The sequence below is a fragment of the Egretta garzetta genome, unplaced genomic scaffold (assembly GCF_000687185.1).
Source record: "Egretta garzetta isolate BGI_Z169 unplaced genomic scaffold, ASM68718v1 scaffold287, whole genome shotgun sequence".
Lineage (NCBI taxonomy): Eukaryota > Metazoa > Chordata > Aves > Pelecaniformes > Ardeidae > Egretta > Egretta garzetta.
In genome coordinates, this window is record NW_009260435.1 from 9,630,092 (window position 1) to 9,651,762 (window position 21,671).

Consider the following 21,671-nt stretch of genomic DNA (forward strand, 5'->3'; position numbering starts at 1 on the left):
CCGGTCATATCCTGTTTCAGCTTAAAATGGGAAGGTCAGAGAAAGCAAAACAAGTCATATAACTTCTTACCAGCTCTAGAAATGGAAGAGAGAAGAATTCTTGTGAGCAAAGGGGATTATATGTTCTTTGCTTTCAATTGATTTGTGAAAGAGAAAAATTTCTATTGCTCTCCAAAGAAGAAAAGAAAAAATCTGCTTTGTTAAGATGTGTGCTGTGATTATGCCAGCAGATCATCTCTTAAAGAATAGACAGAAGCATTTATAGCTTCTATCAGTCTTCAATGTCATATTTGTGCTAAATTCATTACCTACATCTTTATAATTAAGTCTAGTAAATATTAATAATGAATGTAAGGCAAAACAAAGTAAATCCCATCCCAAATCCCCTAATATAACAGAAGGCTACAGTGCTGTTTTTTTATTGATAGTTTATCTTTGAAATATATGGTTTGATTCTGACTTTGCAGTAGTTTGATAGCATGAAAACTGCTTTGGCTTTAAAAAAGGTGGTCAGGCTAATGTTCTACTTATTGATCTATTGCCCCCAAACCAGTTTGAATTAAAATAAATCTGTCAATACTGTTTGTTTATATTTTACTGTTTTTTCTGAGCTTAGGTCTATGATTATTGTGATTTCTCCTTGCTTTGTACTGAATTCTGTAAAAGTGGTCAGTGCTTTGCTGGTGGTGAAGTACTAGCAGCTCACAGACTTATCATCTGGACAGAAGATGGCCACAGCTACATCTACCAGCTGCTAAACAGGTGGGCTCAGATGGGAAATTCACACAAAAAGTTCAGGTACAAGATGAACTTTAGGAGGTTTATTATGGAAAATCTCTGCATGTTGCAAGTGATCAAAAACCAGAACAAAACCACTTTGGCACTGAAAGATTTACGCTGAGTTTGACAGCCCTCAGTCTTTGTTTGACACAGCAGGGGATGCAGGAATAAGATTAGCCATGTAGAACTTGTGCAGCTGGTGCTGTGATTTCAAAAAGTCGCTTGTAATTACTTATTTGGTAACTTTTAATTGAACTTGTGAATCTTGGATGTTAGTGCTTTGCTTTCTAAAATATGACTTTAAAGCTTTTATTATTTTTTTTTCAAATTATGCAGTGGCCTTTCTAAAAGCATATACCCTGCTGATGGGAAGGTGCTGAAAGAAACTGTTTATCCTCATTTACTCTGCTTTACTGGTGTGAAGAAAAATAAGGTAAACTGATAAAGCCTTACAGGGAGCTTCAAAAGTTCATTTATTATGTGCTTGCAATTACCTCAATGATACCTAAAAAATTGCTGAATTCATCAATGGATTTAATTGTTCTATGGAAACAAGGAGTAAGACTTACTCCTTAGTTTTAAAATTTTTCCTTACAAACTTGGAGATGTTCATAGAATATTTTTATCTTAAATTCTGGCAATATTTACTTTTTTCAAAGTGAAAAAATTCCTGTATTTTCAGCTATAGATAGACTAATTGTTGAAGTTATTTTTATTTTCTAATTTTGGCAAAAAGGGGAGAGCTCTTCAAGTTAAAGGTGGTCTAAATAACCTTAGTCTTTTAATTTTGAATCTGTAAAAAACCAAACCAAACAAAACAACTCCCCCAAGCAAAATGTAACCAAGTTGCTTAGTTCTTGTTTTATTAAGAAATGCATGCATGTTTCAGTGTAACCGCATAAATAGGTTGTTTCCCCTAAATTGAAGGGGTTTGAATCTGTGACATTTTATCCAGCATACTGTTATCTTGAGCCTTCAGAGTCATAATCACATGCCTAACTTTCGTACACTGTGAGCAGACTGACGCTACCCACAGTGCATAAAATTAGACACACGTGACTCTCTTTAGAATCATGGTCTCTGCTTGAAGAAGCCTCTATGATTTAAGAAAAGAGGAAGCTAAAAAAGTAGGTGATCTTTATACTTCTGACTGATAATTCACCTTTAGCAGAGCATATCATACCAGTTTCAAATTTAAAGTTACTGCTTAGACAAAGTAGTTCAAGTGGACTCAGCTGTGCTGGAAAACCTGCATCTTGACTCCCTTTTTGAGTAGTGTGTTGAGACCACAAAGAAATAGGTAAGGAAAACCAGTTGATTTAAAAAGTGGAAAATTGATTAGAATTAGGAAGTAGGGGGGAAAATATCAAACCTGTAGAAGGGGTTCTTATTTAGGAAAAACTGACCCAAAGCAAATACAACAGATTGTTCTGTGTAGCTTTGGTTCTGGTTTTGTTGCTAAGTCTTATCACTAATACTGTTTATGAAATAGCAGTTATTGGAAGATGTGGATTTAATTCCTGCCTGCAGTTGTGTTAGTTTGATGTGTATTTGCATGAGAACTCAAGCAGGTCTTTAAACAGTTTCTGGAGATATGCAAGGGGGAGACATTTTTATTTGTACCTGACTGGAAACACTGTCAAATATACTTTAGTGAGGTTTTCTACTGTTTGTTTTTTTTTTTCCTGTTGACAGCTATAGGCTTGTAGAAAGTATTTTTGTTGCATACCCTTGCAGAGTCTGGCAGATTTAATTTCCAGTTCAAGTGACATAGCACAAGCCATTCAGCTTTTCCCCCCCAAATGCTGTGATCTAAAATCAGATAGGATAACTGCTGAAGGATGCCAAAAGGTCAGATATTGTGATGGAAAAGAAATAGCCAAAACACACAGCTTAGCAAATAATAGGGTTACAGTGGTGGTAGGAAGCTCATATATGCTTCCCCTAAAACTTATGCATTTTTTTAAATAATGTCCCCTATCCTGTCTAATATTTCTGCTTTAATACTTACCTTACTACCTGAATAATTTCTGTAACAGATTTGTAAGACAACAAAACTGCTTGTGTGTGTAATGATCCAGTTTGATTTCCATTCTTGGATTGTAAACTGAACCACATTTACAGTATGGTTTCTTGTTGTGGAATTTACTCTCAAACTTTAATGTTGTAGTTAAAATATATCTAAGATATGGGGATGTTATTAAAATGCCTTGAAGGAGCAAACAAAGTCAAGCTGTGTCTACGCTGCCTAAGTAAAGGTGGAACAGAACAGTTTGTGCTGATAACCTTTCATCCACGCTATTTACAGTACCGGGTGTGCTTTTGGGGTTTTTGGGGTGGGGTTTTTTTTGAGTGTTCTCCTGCACTCATCTCCGAGTTTGCTTTCATGCAAAATGAATCCTGATTTGTTGTTCCAAGGCAGCTCCAGAACACAAACCTAAGTATTCACTTTCAAAGTACATGCCTGGTGTAAACTAAAACATACTAATGTAGACATACCTGGAGATTCCTAATTTTCTTGACATTTGCAAGGGTTTTGAGCCACTAGAAGCTTCCCCTTAGATATCTCACCTGCTGTTAATGGTTTGATACTTGAGAATGAAGCTTATGTAACAACTAAACAGGTTGTTCTTGGCAAGTCACCAGTAGACTTTCACATAGTTTGGGTGTTACTGATGTGGTGATGCAGAATTATCTGTGATATTAAACCTTCAGGCAAATAAAAACCTTCAGGCTTCTGGTCTTCATGGGAGAATAAAAACATGGTGTTTGAGATAAATACACTGCAATAAGTTTTAGTGTTGACTAAATGAAACTAGGTAGATGTCAGTAAGTCTGTTTGTCAATGATGATATACTTCTGTAGTACTTAACTTATTCCAGATGACTGAATGATGGTGTTACAGGCTATTACCTATGTAAAATCATAATTTTTACCTTTCATTATTTGTAGTGATTGAAGGTTTACTGAATTTGTTTTGATGTGAAGATTAATGTTTCACTGCGTTTTTTCAGCCTGATCTCAGTGGTTATGCTGCCATTTTTTGTACACTAGTGATGCTATTAATAGATTCTCCACTTAGACATAGGAAACAGAGGGCACATTCCCATTCCACTTTTCCATTTGGGGTGTAGGTTTAGCCAAGGATACTGGGAAAACAGAAGTGATCTTTGAGGGGCTTGCATCAGGCAGAGTAGACCTGGTATAAGCAGAACTTAGTGACAGGTGAGGGTTCAACCATTATTTGTTTTATATTTCTACAGCTTTTGATGTAAAAAAAAAAAAATTCAGTTAATTATTATATTATTTTATTTTGATTTATATTGAGTCACTGTTATTTTTGGCAGAGTTTTCCATTTGTCATGGGTTTCATGAATGAAAGAAAGGAGCCTTTCTATAAGGTTCTCTTTTCTGGTGAAGCTTCAGGAAGGATCACTTTGTGGCACATTCCTGATGTCCCTGTGTCAACATTTGATGGTTCGCCAAAAGGTTTGGCAATTCTGTGCTCTTGATATTGTTGTTTTAATTATGGCTTTAAGTCAATTTGCACAATAACTTAAATTCTTATGAAAATATTTTTCACACTAGAAAGCGATGCTCATTCATTCATTGTGTGATGATTGCTTGTAGTTAGAAGGAGCAAGACACTAACAAGATGAGTGTCTAGAAATTCTTCATGGAACTGAACAAATAAATGTTCCTATTTCCTTACCATTTGCCCATAAATACTTCTCTACCAAATGTCATGAAAACTCACTTAGTTGGCCCTGCTTATGATTGTTCTTTGGGAGGTATAAAAGAAATTATTTTAGTGAGATGTGATCTAGTGTTGAATAGCAACTGCTGACTTTCCATTGTTAGGCTGCAGAAAGGATAAATTAGGGCAAGTGAAGAAGAGATGAAAATGTATGTTTTGCTTTCTTGGGATTTTTATTTTGAATTAAAAAAACATTTATAAATTCCTGACTCTTCCTTCACCCTCTAGAGATCCCAATTACAGCAACATGGACTCTTCAGAATAATTTTGATAAACACCATTCAATGTCAGAGGGCATTATTGATCATCTTTGTGCATCTAAAGATGGAATCAAAAGTGCAGTTGTCAGTTCCTCTGTATATATACCCAGTCTCGATAAACTTGTGTGTGGATGTGAAAATGGGAACATTTTTGTAACACTAGGTTTAAAAACTGCAAGAGCAAGACTTTTAGAAAACGTGTCTTTGCTGAAAGGTAAGCTTTAACAATTTTGTCCAAGTTGATCTCAGTCAAGCACAGAAGACTGTATACTTCTGACATCCCCTCCAGTGATCCCTGTAAAAATTCTCTGAAAAATAGGGGTGATGGTCAGTGGTTGAATGAGGAAAATGAAAGATTATGATCTTTTCCCCTCTGTATATGATCTATCAGATCACAGCTTAGTATTACCAAGGTGCTTTGTGCTGTTAGGAGTCCTGGAATGGCTGTGGGGTTGGAGTCACCTGGAAGCGAGATATGTGGGATGTCATGATAAGGGCATTAGTCATCTTTGTTATTTCCCATCTAAAAGATCATTCTGCTGAAGGAATAAAACCGGTACATCTCAGTAGATGAAACACAGAGTGCAGACCTTTGTCCTCTCTTTTAGGAACATGTCCAAAATTCTTTGATCCCATGTAAAGGATTGTTGTATTTAGTCTTTTGAATCTCCTGACTTCTAGCGAATGTACTATAAAAAAATCCTTAAGGAACAGAAATAATTTATGTACCATCTTGTTTCAGATAATCTACCTTATAAGGTTCTGAAGGGTCATAGTAGCAGAGTCACTTGTTTACTTTATCCACATGATAAATCAGTAAGATTTGATCCAAGCTGGCTGTTATCAGGGGGCCAGGATTCTAGAGTGATCTGCTGGGATATATTTACTGGAGGTATCTTACACCAATTTAGTCTGCAGTCTGGTCCGGTGACAGAGCTCTTGCGATCTCCAGAAAACTACAAAGTAAGTAAAAGCATAGTAAATGATGTCTCAAAAAAAAGTATCTCTATACATGTGTGTGTATGTATGTGTATATATGAGAGAAAAAACTACCTGCCAATACTTTTATCCTGCAGCACTTTATCCTTAATTTACATTAATTTAATTATCTTATTTGAAAGTTGGTTTTAATTTCAAGGGGTTGATTTCTTGTTAGTTTGTAATTTCAGTGATTCAGAAGAATGATCCTAAACCAATGACATAATAAATGCAAGCTCTTGATGTTCTATTCACCATTTCAATATCATGACTATTAATCTATATGTTAATCTGTTTATCTCCTCGCTTCTGAAGTTAAAAAGTGTAATCAGTAAGGCTAGGTGTTTGCACACAGTAAGCAAAGATTTGGACCAATAGCATTTTAATCTAAATATGTACACTTGATTTTGGTTCCTGACACATCCTTGTGGTCCTTTGCATGTATGCTTTTGTGTTTTACAAGATATAGAATAATTTTCCATGTTTTTCTTTAAGTGAATTTTGAAGTAAAAATTTAGAAGATTTACTGTACTGAATGCTCTAAGAAATGTTGTTGAAATATTCTGTCCCCATTGTATTCCATGGGGCTGTCATTTAATCTTTTTCTGCTTAAAAGGCCTGTGAAGACATATTTGATACTTATGGTTGACTCAGAGTTCACTTATGTGCCAACATTAAGTACTCTAAAAGATGTGTTGCAATGGCCTAAGTTCTTAAAGCTTGTAAGGCGCACTCTAGCCCTTTTTCTGGAAACTGGGTAGGATTTAATGCCTGCTTGGGTGGTGTTTCAGTTCTCTTTACAGGGCTGAATTTTTCCCTAGGATGAATTCCTTCATGTGTCAACAAAAATTACTTGCAGGAGGGGAAGGCTTTGCAGAATCAGATCCATACAGTGTGAAATAAAATTATAACATACCCAATTTCTCATTAGAAATACATTGCCCTTGGCTTTTGTGTCATAAGACCTGACGTAATTTTATTTCACATGAACAGCAGGTTTAAGGTAATTTTTTACTACTTTCTCTTCTAGGACAACTGCTACTGCTTTGGTAGGCTAAGTGTTGTGAATAAATAGTATTTAAATCATTATTTTTTTAAAAAAATTGGAAAATCAGAGGGGATTGTATGTTTTCCTGTCAGGAGATCAGTTGTATAGCTAGCCTGTTAAAAACAAGTTGGAGATGTAGGCTGAAATAAAACATCATTTTCTAAAATAAGTATGTTCTGGGAAAGAAATCACTGGACAACTTTTACCAGGCTTGTTAAAATGATGTGGTTGCAGTGTTGAAACTGAAGTTCTTTCTGTTTTGCAGTTAAAAGATCACAGCATAGTGTGCTGTGTGTGCAGTGATCATTCAGTAGCAATCCTACACCTTCAGAAGAGAGTATGTCTCCTGCATGCCAGAAAGCATCTGTTTCCTGTGAAGAAAATAAAATTTGACCCCGTTGAAAATCTGCTAATTATTGGATGTGAAGATGATTCAGTTTATGTTTGGGAAATTGAAACAGGTAGTAACACTGGGGGAGGGTTGTTCACTTACCTTAAGTTTTGTTTGTCATATGGTGTTATACAAGCCTAATTTATAGAAGACCAAAGCAGAAATACTAACACATTGAATATATTAACTAGAGAGTTTAAACATTTACATAAACAAGCAAGAAGTAACACTGTCATCTGGTTCAAGGTATGTCACTAATGAAACAGAATAGCTTGAGTCAGATCCTGACAATCGGACGATGAGCTGACACTGCAGTGAATTGAGTAGAATATTTCTGGAAGCTATAAATGAAATGTAAATTATTCTCTTTAGTTATTAAAAATAATGAAATCTTCAGTCCTAACAATCCTAAATTAGAGCATGAAGTTCTGCTTTCTTCAGCAAAATCATAATCTGAGAAACCTTTTGAATTAATTGATAATCAGTTAATAGTGGAAGATAATTGCAAAGCTCACAACTGTGTAGTCAGGAAAACTAAAGCTGAGTATTTCAGGTTAAACTGTAGATTCCCAGGTGACTTGAGAGTGTAATGCCGAATCACAAGGGTAATAAATGTAGTTATTTGAACTTTGACAGACAGAACTATTAGAAGCTGGAATGGTACTAAATGTTACACTACAGCATTTCCATGTGCTTCAGAGCTGTGTGTCCTGGGAGAGGGGAAGTGCATAATGAGCCTAGAACCACTGAAATGCACAGTGTATTAGTATTGTATGAAAACAGTTTTGCTAATGTAACACAGATTACAATTTACTGTACAAGTTATTACAACATACTGTCTGGTGTCTAGGCTTTGGACAAAAGTCTCTTGTTTTAAAGTGCAAAATATCTGTGTTTAATGAAGGACTTGGCAAAATGAGTACAGCGTAAATTACAAGCCTGTTCTGTTAGTAAGCTATTTAATATCATTAAACTACTGGCATAGGAAATGTCTTTTGGTACTTACTCTTTTCCCAGAGTTGCTTCTTTAAAAAGGTTTAGAGTAAAATTAAATTGAACTAACAATTATAGTCAGTTAAACCCCCTGGTTTTACACTAGGGATGTTTTCCTATAGCTACTCAAAAAAATGAAGTTCTCTTACAAAGTGTATTGAGATTTAAAAATTCTTTTAAATCTTTTTTCAAAAACATCAATAAAAATTGAGAATGCGCAACCTTAGGAGACTGTTAGATTGTATGTAGTGTTGTACTTGTTTTTCTTTGTCTTATTGTTGCTGAGTGACTGTATGATGGTGTTGCTTAGAATTTTAGCTTTAATTGCACTGCTGGGGAAAAACAATACAAGGTCAAATTTTCAAAAGTACATACTAGACTCTGAGTTAGGGTGCTCTAAACTTGTTATCCTGCTTTTATTTGCTGCTGTTTCCTGTGTAACTTTAAATTTTGTTTTCTGGTAAATATCTAAGATTCTTATATGTGCTCTGCTATTAATGTAGGTGCATGTTAACAGTTTTCAGTGCATTTTCTTCAGTCAGGAGGGGGCATTGGCTCTGCCCTTCTGCTCAATCCTCTTTCTGGAAGGTGTTTGGAACAGTACTGTCCTGGGATTCTTCTTCCTGTCTTGTCATTCCTCTAAACCCTTTATTTTACAGACTGTCAGCACATCTGCAGTATTGCAAATTGTCACTTCTCCTCTTCTCTCCTCCCTGTAGAAGGAAGAATGTTTCCTCTCTGATGTGTTCTTTCCTGTTCCTAAAGGTATTACTTATTATTTCACACCTGTAATGGCAGCATGCACTTTGTCTATGCAAATACTAACAGTAAAAGCTGTAAGCTATATCTGCCCCATACTTTAGCATAGAGTAAATGAAACAGCAAAAAATGAGAAATTAACTTGATTCTTATCATTGCCTAACTGCTTGTTTTGTAGCAATTGCGCAAAAGTCACCTTTACTCTAGTGATAAAGTATTAAAGGTAGAATGGAAAGATACTGTACTACTACATAGATCCCTGTTGTAACTAAGGAAACTAGAGCAGGCATCTAAATGTTCAGCAATCATTAATAAATACACACATTTTTGTGGAGAAGTTTGTAAAGGTGCTACCAGCCTCCAGCTGTGCTATCTATATCTTCATTGCTCTTAAAACTGATGTTGAAAACAACTGAGAAATTTAGATGGGGGAAATCTTGAAATAAAATGTTTTCTTTTATTTCACAGTTAAAAGGACATTCTCAAATGTGTAACTGTAGGTAGGCTGTTTCCTAAGTGCTTACCAATTTGAGTGTGAGATGTCCTTGAAGGTCATTATACCTAAATATTTATTTCTTGGTGAGTCATCTTTTAACCAAAGGGTTAGCATGTGTTAGAAACTCAGCAATAAAATTGAGCAAATAAATGTAATAGGTACCACAGAATATTTTGTTTCCTTACAAATCTGTTGTCATAGCTATAATTTTTAGCTGATTTGTATCAGCTACTTTCTATCAGAATTTAATTACTTTGTTTAAAAAAGGAAATAGATAAGATATTAAAGCTCTCAAACACTGATGTTGAGTTGCAATGATTATTTTTTTTATACATTGTTTTATGATGCATGTGTTATGCATCCATCATGGTCTGTGCTGTTATACTTGTAGGATGCAGTTTAACAGCTCCTTGGGTGCTCCTATGTTGTGAATTAATGTTAAAGCTCACAGGTGGCAAGTCTTAATGTGCTTCTTGACAAGACATTGGGTTCTAAGGGGACTCAGACCCTGTAGTATGGTAATGCAACACTTAATTCCCTTCTTAAAAAGTAAACAAACACAAAAACCAAAACCTAAAAAAAAACAAACCACCTGCAAACAAACTGTTGTAGTTTAGCCCCATTTGGCAACCAAGCACCACACAGCTGCTTGCTCACTCCCTGGTGGGAGGGGGGAGACCATCAGAAGAGCAAAAATAAGAAAACTTGTGGGTTGAGATAAGAACAGTTTAATAATTGATATAAAATAATAAATTTTAATTAAAAGGAAACCAATAAGGAGGAGAGAGAGAAACAAGACCTAGGGAAAACAAGTGATGCAACTGCTCACCATGTGCTTATGCCAGTCAGCCTTTCCTCAAGCAGTTTGTGTGCTGAGCATGGCATCATATGGTATGGAATAGCTCTGTGGCCAATTGGGGTCAGCTGTCCTGGCTGTGCCCCCTCCCAGCTTCTTGTGCACCTGGCAGAGCATGGGAAGCTGAAAATGTCCTTGACTAGTGTAAGCACTGCTCAGCAACAACTAAAACATCAGTGTGTTATCAATGTTGTTGTCATACTAAATCTATGCCAGTTACTAGGAAGAAAATTAACTCTATCCCAGCCAAAACCAGGACAGTAACCAACCAGATAAAACCCCCCAAACTTTAAGCCAAAGTAACTGTGGTGGTTTGACCTTGGCTGGATGCCAGGTACCACCAAACTGCTCTATTGCTCCCCTCTTCAGCAGGACAGGTGGGGAGAGAATGAGAAGGAAAAAAGAAATAAAACTAGTGGGTCAAGATAAAGGGAGTCTAATAAAGAAAAAAAAGCAAAAGCAAAGGCTGTGTGCAGTAGTAAAAGGAAAAACAAGTTTTTATTTTCTACTTCCCATTAGTAGGCCCTGTCCAGCCACTTCCTGGGAAGTAGGGCTTCAGTATGCATAGCTGTTCCTCCAGAAGACAAAACGTCATACAAGATGAATGCTCCCTCCTCCTCTTCCTTTTCCCGTAGTTTTTATATCTGAGCTGCTGTCATATGATATGGAATATCCCTTTGGTTTGTTTGGGTCAGGTGTCTTGGCTATGTCTCCTCCCAAGATCTTGCCCCCTTCCAGCCCAGTGGTGGTGGGAATATTGGAGACACAACCTTCATGCTGTTCGAGCACTGCTCAGCAGCAGTCAAAACATTGGCATGTTATCAACCCCTCTCTACATACCAATAGAAAGCACAGCACTATGCAGCTTGACCCAATATAGTAACTATGCTAATGACGTGAGAGAATATAATTTAATCTGTCATAGCACAGAAAGTTAATTTAAAAGTTGAGTTGTTAACAAACCTTATCTCTAGAGCTGTAGAGGCATCATGAAGAAATACAGTAGTTCATATCAAGGCATATCTTTAGTAGGACTTGTGTTGCATGCTAGTGCCTGCAGGATAGCAGTGTACAACAGAATTATTCTTGTGTTGTGCACCAAGAAACCCTTCTTAGTTATGTTTTGTACTTAACTTTCACACTTTTAAGATAAACACAATATCTTTATTTTCTTTATTTTAGATTTTTCATGGAAAGTGTGTATTCTGGTAAAAACTTTGAAGATTTAAGTATATCCCACATCTAAAAAAAAAAAAAATCTGCAACTTCCCAGCTTTTTACTTTTTCAGCCTTTCAGTATTCTTATTACTTCATGGAACACATACTATTAACTAGAAATAGTGCTGACAGGTCATAGATATTCCCAACTTCTGGAGCTAAGTAAATAATTGCTAAATAATTCACTCTGTCATTTTTAAATTGAGACTTTTGACTGTTGATTTAAGGAATTCATCTGTGTAGACCTGAGAAAAGGCAGATCCTTGCAGAAGGCCAGGTCTGCACTGCTCAGGAAGGTATCTTGCAGGATTAAATGAGAGAAGGAAGATAGCTACAAAAATGATCCGAGGGCTGGAGCACCTCTCCTATGAGGACAGGCTGAGAGAGTTGGGCTTGTTCAGCCTGGAGAAGAGAAGGCTGCGGGGAGACCTGATTGCGGCCTTTCAGTACCTAAAGGGGGCCTATAGGAAAGAGGGGGAAAATCTTTTTAGTAGGGCCAGCTGTGACAGGACAAGGGGTAATGGTTTTAAACTAAAACAGGGTAGGTTTAGACTGGATCTAAGGAAGAAATTCTTTACAATGAGGGTGGTGAAACACGAACTGGTTCCTCAGAGAGGTAGTGGAGGCCCCATCCCTGGAAACATTCAAGGCCAGGTTGGATTGGGCTCTAAGCAACCTGATCTAGTTAAAAGGGCCCCTGCTCACTGCAGGGGGGTTGGACTAGATGACCTCTGGGGTCCCTTCCAACTCCAAACATTCTATGATTCTATGAAATGGTGCTTAGGCAGTGTATGCTCTTGAATAAACTCCTGACGGTGGGGATACTTTTATGCCCACAGTGCAGTGCAAAGAGGTTAAAAAAGCCAACCAAACTAAAAAAACCCAACAAAACAATCACTTCTTTCCTAGATTTCTGCACAGTAAATATTGTGGAGTGAATTCAGAGCTGCTGCCGTGTGTGCTTAAGAACATGGAAAATGACTTTGACTCGTTAATTCTATAGAGATGCTAAACTAAAATGCAAATTGCTGCACTCAACAAGATAAGAACTAATAGTTTCTATTACTGTACAACGCCCAAGGCAACCTAAACAAGTTAAGGGTCTGGAGATGGAATTACATCTCAGATGCAACTTTTAGTAAAACTAGCCAATTCATACTAAAGTATAGTGAATTCTTTGTAAATCAGTGTGATTTAATACCATAGGACTGTAATGGTACCATAGAGACAAAAATCAGAGTATACTTTTAACTCTCTCCTTTACCCGTAAAAACGCTTCCTATTCCAAAATTAACGATTGGTGCCACTGCTCATATGTTTTACATATTCAGAAAGGGTGCAGATAGTTAAAAGTGTGTTTTTTAATTGCTGTTTCTGTATCTTTTGTTACTAGTATCAAGCCAGAATGAGAGCTATAATTGCCACCTCTTAAGGAATAGCTGGAATACAAGAAGAGATGGAGTTATTTACTACATTAGCAATTAACAAATTAATTTTTTTGTTCCTGTTGCATTGGTAACTAAAAGATGTCATCTAGGGTGAATACCTGGGAAAGCCTACTAGGATATTCTGTAGTTGATTTAACATGAGTTATATCTGTATTGCAGTAGAACTCAAGAGGTCATGGCGTTGATCCTTGAAATTGGCCTGACCTAGATCAAGAGCTATGTAGCTACTTCAGTGCCACTCTGTCAGACAAAGCATTGTTCAGATGTATGGGAAAGATGTATATAGCATCACAGACAGAACTCTGCAGAAACATAGCAGCCTTTCATTACGATTGTCATCTGTTGGCAAATGAACAGGCAGCTGTGCATGGTACCACTTGCCTATATAGTTACCTGTGAGCATGTTCCCTGACTCAGTTAAATAGGATAAAGTTTAATTGGTAGCTTATGCTTGGATTCCATTATGGAAATGGACATAAGATAAAGTTTTTGTTGTTTCTGTAGTCAAAATGTGGGTTTCTTTATTATTTTTTTCCGGCTATGCAGTTAGCTTCATGACTGAGGCTTTGCCTCTTTAAGTGAAAGTCAGTGGAGGACCTGATTTTGTGTCAGGCTCATATATCACTGTTTGCAGTTTAAAAAAATCTGAATAGTGTTACTATCCTAGAGTTAATGGATAACTGGGAAAACAGCCAGTCTGTTTATAATTTCAGGCTGTGGATTAAGGAATTTCCATGAATATTTCAATATTTATACTGTTGTAGAGTCAGCAATAATTCCGCTGAATTTGACAGATAACTTCACAAAAGTTTAGGGGTATCTAGTACCTATAAATCCTTTGCTTATACCCCTTTAGCTCCAAAACTGTCCTTCCACCAGGTTATTAAGAGGATGACCCCTTAAGCAGATGATAGACTTCATTATGCATAGCAGTTCATCGTCCAATTTCCTATGACAGAGGCTTGACACAGTTTTTCAAAAAGCATTCTGAAGTTTTAAAATATTTAAGTTATCTTTTAGCAGGCTTTCATAATAGGTTTTTTACACTTTATGGGGTGGGAGCAACATTGTCATACAGATTAAAATGTAAGTCAGTACTACCTCATGTACAACTTGTTGCACCCTCTCTCCGTGAGATTGCCAAAGATACAATTTTACATGGTCAATGGGAAGCTGCCTGAGTAGGATAGGCTGCCTTTATTCCAAATAAATAGGCATTTCTGCATAGTTTATGCTGAAATGTGTCAAATACCAAGAGTATAGTTGACTTCAAGTGAAATTTAGCTTATCTAACTTGAGACTTCTATCTGTACTTAAGACCTCTACCTATGAGCTAGTAGTTCATGTTGGTTTTGTAATGAGCAGGAGGAAGTAGGAATAAGTAAAAGTCTGTATCTTTTCCCCATTGACTACAAGAGGAGCCTAAAGAAGAGGGGGGGTGGAAAGCGCAAAGCTAATTGCCCGCTTGTATTACACATCTAGAATAAGATAAATTGAATCCTATCCTTTTTAGTCCTTTGGTCTACAGAACAAAGTAAAATTATTCTAAGTTTAAATGTTGTTATTGTACATGCATGTGGGCAGTGATATAGAAAACAATACAGAAGCCATGAACTAATATCAGTGCAGTTTAATGTATTTTGCCTAAATTTTAATATATGGGTACGGCAACTTTCCATTACAGTGGAATATCTTTCCATGACAATAAATATTGATCTAATAATACATTTGGAATATTAATATAACATGTACAGGATATGGTCCAAACTTATGTGTGCTAGAAGACAAATATGAAAATCAATAACAAATTTTATTCTAATTAAAGTGCAGAATATTTCTTCCAATAGCCACCACTTGAAATCCACTTCAGTAAGGAAATTAGCTGTTATATGTATTGCTTTTACATTTTCCTAAGCAGTTGGTATCTTTGCTTTTTTGAAAAGGTAAATATCGGTATGATAAGATGCAGTAATAAAAGGATCAGTGTGTTTTTCTTGCTGTATACAGCATATGACAGCATGTCCACCAAGCCATATTTCTATCTAATATGTATTGAGAGTGAGGAAAGAATGGGGACACTTTAAAAAACAACTTTCCTTGTTCAAAGGTAGCAATCTTAATTTACGAGAGGTAGATTTAGTCTTTCAATTAGTATTAGTTTAATATGAATTTATTTGTTGAAGTACATCATGCTTGGAGAATGAATCATCTACTAATTTCCTGTTATTTTCTTCTGCCTTGCAAATATTGTTCTGTTTTATTGTTTTATGATGTGCTTAGTGTGAGTTTAAAAATAGAATAACATCACTTAATAAAACTTTTTGTTCAATTATCATAATAATACTCAGTTAATTTTACACTGGCTGTATTGTGTTTTTCATATTCACCCAGGGAACATAGATTTTGAGAACTTTCTTGCGTGATACTAGCCCCACCACAGAAAAAATTTGAAACATGTGCCTAAAGAATATTTCTGCTGAGATCAGATCTCTTGTATAGTCAAAATTAAGTGTATGCTTGCAACCTTTACTAGAAAAAGTCAAAAGCATCAATATATTTATAGTTTGGATTTGTGTAGTTAACATGTTTTTGGAATACTGTGTCCAGTTAAGTCATTCAGATGGCAGATGAAATAGTTTGAATAGAGAGTATGTAAGATTTTAAGGTAAAGGAATTGTGAGATGTGTTGGGACATTATTGCTTTTCAGTTTGAGAAGACACAGTGCCTTAGTAGTCTTACAGGCTTCTTATCTGAACGTACTGGGGATTGTCTTACTGCGTTGCTGTCTATGACACTGTTATTGCTAATAAGCTATAGTAGAATAAATTCAAGTATGGATAAGGCTCGCTTGCATTCACAGTATCAGTGTAAGCAGTACCCCATGTTACGAGGGCAACCTGTCCAAAATGCAGAAAACCTCCTCCTTTGACCTTTTTTAGAGGACCAGTAAGGGTGCTTTCACATGTTATTGTAGTAGTGCCATTATAATTTTTCATTACTTGTTTAGAAGCTGTTTTTTAAACAATGTTTGTGAACTCTAAAACTGAAGTGCAAAAAGCTTTGTGTCATATTCTCAGCCCCTAGCCTCGGGGGCCTTGCTTTTTACATACAAAGGGACAATTATTTTTTTTTATATGCAAAACATGATTTCTTAATTTTGTAAAAGCACTGAATAATCTGAAGGAGGATTCAGTCCTTCAGGAACAAGAAACTACATTAACCTTTCTGACTGAAAAGAACTAATGCATTTTTACAAAATGCTTCAGCTAAATTATTCATACAACAATTTCAAATTCAGTACATTTTTTTTCACATTGTGCTTGATATCGGTACAAGACCTGTGATGATCATGGTGGTTTTTAGTACCTCTGTGTTTCTATTACTGTCTGTGGTGATTTTACTGTATCTGCTTGAAATATGCAGTGCTGGAAAATATAATTAATAAGTTTATATTTGATTATAAATGTAATAATAAGCTTTTTGTTAAGTGCTTGCTTGACTTCTGTTTTCTTTTTTCTGATGACTATGCTCACGTCTGAATTGTTTATGGATCCTTATCTCTTACTTGCTAATATTCTGTGCTATTTAACTACATACAGGACAATTAAATTAATTAAAAATAAAGGACATAACCGAAGTTTTCTACATAAAATTGAATGGCTATAGATGACAAAATAACGATAAAAACATAGGGATTGTTAAAGTACAGTTTTATAACTAACTACAGTTAAGAGGTATGTGTTTGTAGGAAAATAAGTTTATGAAGTTAAGCTTTGAAAAGCTCATGTTAAGAACATTTGTGCAAATTTAATTGCACGAATCTAATTTGTACAATTGTGCATTTAGTTTTCTTTTCATGTACCTCTGAAGTCTTGAGGACAATTGCTAAATATCTATATAATATTTTTTATTCACACTCTTTAATGAGTATTGTTGTCCCCATTTGACTCCTTTTCTGAATATAATACTTTTTCTTCTGTTTTGCTATGTTGGTTATCACAGTATCTGAGTGCTTAGTAACAACGTTTCTGCCACTTTCCTGTCAAGTGCGGAAGTGTTAACAATTGTCTCAGCTTCTAGCTTCTGCATCTAAGCAAAGCAGTAATCCTAAAAACAACAGTGCTTTCTACAGAATTATTCTTAGAACACTCGAGGTGTTAGGTAATTTTTAAAAACATGGTTTAATGTATACAGTGCACCAGAAACTTGCATAAAAGTGCCTGCTACCTCAATTCAGAGACTTTCTTTGCTATTACTACCTGGTTTTGCAAAATTAGCATTATGTTGATACTTATACATCATTTTTCATATGTGTATAGCTTGGGTTTTTTAATAGAGTTAAGTGAAAGACTATAACTTCCATTCACTGTAATAAGATCGACTCTCTGTGTTGTCATTTGGGATGGATTCTGTGTAGATCCCTCTTGCTTGAGCAAACAGAAAAGACAATGGTGCTTCAGTTAAAATTGTCATTGTGGTGGGACGCATTGATGATGCGTTCTGCAGAGGCGTAATGTTCAACTTTGTGTCCATACTTTAAGGCATGAAAAGTTTATGAAACACCCTGTGTTTCATGACTTTAACATGAATGATAAATGATTTGAAATGCTTCTGCTGAGAAACAAAGAAATCCCACTGCCTCAAGGTAGCTGCTAAGCATAGAAAACTTTAGCTCAAGCATTTAAAAACTACACAGGTATCAGTAAATTAAAGCAGGCTTTTAATGAGAATGGCAGCCTCCATAAAATATGCTAATGTCTATTGCAAAAAAAAATACAAAAAATGGATGAGTTCAGAAATACTCTGAAAATATTTCTTACGATGTTAATGTCATATTGAGTAATTTAAACTGTTACATAAAACCTCTTCTATTTCAGAAGCATCCTTGCTCTGGAGAAAATGAAATTACGCTGCACGTAGTGGGTGTTATAGATCAAACCTTTGATCATATTGATGGTCAAACATGCTGGAACATTTTCAAATGCTGTTTAAAGATAATTTGTGTGTAGTTATATATGCTCCAATATTTTTATAATTGGTGCCAACAATAATAAGTCTTCTAAACCTCTGGTAAACTCTGTGCAAGTATCACGAATTGCAGAATGTGGGGGGGTTGGTTCGGTTTGGGTTTTTTTATGTAGCCCCTCATTAGTATGTCTGATAGCTTTTCTCATCACAGAAAGAAATTAGTGACTAAACTGTTCAGAAAACGAAGATTTAGGTTTCATCAGGTGACTGTGAGGAAATAAGTTGTACAGTTTTAATGAAACTCTTAGAACTGTATCAAAGTAAACTTGGTCATTAATTTACTATAAATTTATGCCTAGATAATTGTAGAAGCAACAATAGCTACACTCCTGTAACCCTTTTGTCCTTGCAAAATTTAGTGATTTACAGTCTCTTTTGATATCTTTTTCATTTTCCCTTTCTCTCCCTCTATCTCTCTCTTTTTCTCTTCAGGTCATTGGTCAGAAATAGATTTGAGTGGGTGAGTGTGGCCTAGCTGATAAATCCTCTGTGTTTCATATGCTGGAGGCTGTGCTGTAGCTAGGGTCAAAGTCGTAGTGGTCGCTACCTTTTTCTTTTTTTTCCAATGAACTCTGCATAGCCCGAAGATCTGGGCTGATGTGAAACTCAGTTTTAGAGTCCTTGGTAACTATATCTGGTAAGTCCTTTGTGAAACACACTATGTGCATACTACATGTGTATTTTTTACATGCTTGAGAGCAAAAAAGCCTGGGTAACAAAGTTTTCCTGTAGGGTCCTATGCCCCTGCTCAGAAGTCCAAGTCATTCATATATTTGCAGGAGTAAGATGCAGTAACTGTGAAGTGGTTTTCTTGGGAAGGGGCACCAGGTCAGTCTCTATGCAGTTCAAGTGAGTAGGGCAATGGACTTCATCTTTAGCTGATGAATAAACCATAAATCTTAAAAAATGCCAGATGGTCAAATTGTTATAAATGCTACTTGATAGAAATGCCTATAGAGTTGTTTTGGTGAACACGTTAGACATTTGGGTAGTAAAATTAAACTTTTGATAAAATGGCCATAATTTGTGTGAATGAAAATATTCAAGGCTTTGGAAGATGCAAGGTTTTTTTGGAAGAGATGGTATATGACTAATTGCTTCATCAACTTTTTGTGGTTTTTTTCCAAGACACTCTGAAGTTTGAGTAAAACTTCTCTTCAGTCTAACCCTGTGCTTTAAAAAATGTCCTGTCATTCAATCAGTCTTGTACACACACTCATGAATTCTACTCATACTCAATTCACACCCACACAATACTTTTGCTTTCCTTCATTTTAGAATTACACGATATAATATTGGTAAGCAATTCGTTTAAATGACAGGTTTATCTGAAGTCAGGTACATCTGTGAATGTACCCAGAATATGGGCCCTGAAGTCTGCTTGGTTATACAAAAACCACTTCTGTGCATACTCTTTCTGATATTAGGACAAATAGGTCTCATGTGATACTCCTAACAGTGATTTCTCAAACAGTTATATTGCATCTAAGTTCATCATCCCTTGTGAAGCTATAAAGAATAGCCCTTACAAAACTGGCTCAAAAATTAAGTACCCTGTTGCACCACTAGGAGGAGTTAATTGAAGACTGTGAAAGGCTTGTCTCTCACCTGAAGGGAGCTTTTCATATTTGGAAAAAGGCTCTAGTGATTTAGCGCTTTTGTTCTTAGGTCATGCTCTGACCTTCAACATTAATAGTCAGGGCAGACACCTCGTGGGTTGAGATCTTCTTGATTTCTCTTCCCCCTCCACCTTCATGCTTAAGGGGCACCCTTAGAGAAAGGGAGAACCTGCAGGGAGTGAGTTAGCCCGGCTGTGCACTATTGAACCGAGGCAAGATAACTTCTTAGGCTGAGAGTACTGTAACATTAAACAATTAACACTTAATGCAACGTTAAACAACTTCTGGTTTAGACAATCTTTCTCTAAGAAAGTAGCTCTGTGAAGAAATTCAAGGTATGTTAAGGGTAATGTATATGATACAAATGATAACATGCCATAAGATGGAAGGTTGCCATTTTACTGTAGTTTCTCTGCACATCTTATACTGTCACTTAAATCCCTTTCTAAAAGAAAAAAGACGAGGAAACATTGGTTAGCATATTTTGAAAATGTGATTCCGAATAAGTCCTAAGCATGAATATATATGTTTTGTAGAAGTTTAGTGTTTAGGGGTTTTTGTTTTAATTTGTCAGCCTAAGTTAAAACTTCACTAATGTTGTGCCTTTTTTTATGGTATCTTATATTTTATATATGTAAGCTTCAGGTCAGTCTGTAGCTTGCACTTGAATATTTCATAGTTGTCTAAATTTGAGTTATTGTTCAGTAACTACTTATTGATGTAGAATAATGAAAGGTAGTGGAGCTTGGAAGAGTCTGTCTCAGGAAAAAAAAAAATAGCAATGTCTTCTTTTGCCCAATCTGCAGAAGCTAAGGACATGCTCTTTTATACTGAGAATAGTGAGATATCTTTATATTCATATGTATACCTACACATGCATACTTTTATGTACTTTATAATACATGGAACATGTATGGAACTTAGCTGTGTGTGTCTGTGTTTAAAAGGATGCATTTCTTACAGTTGGTAGTTAATCTTCATTCTTATTTTATTATTAATAATGAAGTAAGGTTATATTACAAAAACCAACAAACAAACAAACAGTGAACTGGTTGACATGGTCAGTGTAGTCAGACAGAATAGTTCATATCAGGGAGGGTTTTCGTTTCAGACATTAAGGGATGGATTCTCATTCCAAGTTTCAGATGGTAATGAAGAAATAGACAGAAACTGCTCACATCTCTTCCAAGTTTAGAGCTGGCCACTTCTTCTGTTCAGCCCAGTTTAGCACACCTACTGTATCTCAACCATTCCTGTTACAGGATTATTGTCCTTTGCTGTTTAGAATTGCTTAGATGGAGTCAGGGATAGAACAGGGGAGTTTTAATATCCCTTCTTCTGGAGTGTTGTGTCTGCAGCAGAAATCCTGAGATGAGGACTGGCTGCATTGGAGAACTGCTCTTTTCACCTACATATGCGAACCTCCATTATATATGATATTCCAGTGGTTTTCTTTGTATTGTTCTGCTGTCTTTAGCTGGAGGATATTCTGGCAGTAGTTTGCTCATGCTGTTCTGAAAATGTATATTCTAGGAATGTCAATAACGTATATCAGTTGGACTACATGACAGAAATTTTCCAAATGCAAAAATGATATGGAGTGTCTGCCATGACACTCTGCACACTCCTGTATACAGTGGTGTAGACATAGGGCATCTCCATTGTTAATCTATTCCTACATGTAAAATATCCTTTTAAAGATTATTAGATTTTTTTTTATCTATCCCATTTCTATTTGTTAGATTGCATTTACTTTTGTCTTGATATTGTTTGGAAATGTATGTGCTTACTTAACGCAATGTTTGTTCCATCTCTTTTGGGCCATTTGATATTAGAGTGGTAGCACTGGCAGTTGGGAGACATTTTTCAAGTGATGTCCTTGACCACTGTCTTGGAGCAGGATGGTAGATTTGTAAAATTCAGGCATTTTCTAGGGAGGAACATAAAAATTCTGTTTGCCTGACTCTACCAGTATAGAAGAAATTAGGTGGGAGTTTCTTTTCAGATTAAGTGGGTATTTACGGAAAGGAAGATCTCAA

At 36.0% G+C, this 21,671-nt stretch overlaps 1 protein-coding gene across 1 annotated transcript in view; it reads left to right on the forward strand.

Moving 5' to 3' along the window:
* The window catches only part of WDR72 (WD repeat domain 72), a 116,547-nt gene that overhangs the window by 11,534 nt on the left and 83,342 nt on the right, over positions 1 to 21,671 (forward strand). Inside the window, exons 7-12 of the mRNA XM_009643990.1 lie at positions 617 to 762; positions 1,117 to 1,213; positions 4,128 to 4,269; positions 4,766 to 5,011; positions 5,540 to 5,760; positions 7,089 to 7,284. Coding sequence (XP_009642285.1) covers positions 617 to 762; positions 1,117 to 1,213; positions 4,128 to 4,269; positions 4,766 to 5,011; positions 5,540 to 5,760; positions 7,089 to 7,284 — 1,048 coding nt within the window. The remainder of the gene's footprint in view (positions 1 to 616; positions 763 to 1,116; positions 1,214 to 4,127; positions 4,270 to 4,765; positions 5,012 to 5,539; positions 5,761 to 7,088; positions 7,285 to 21,671) is intronic.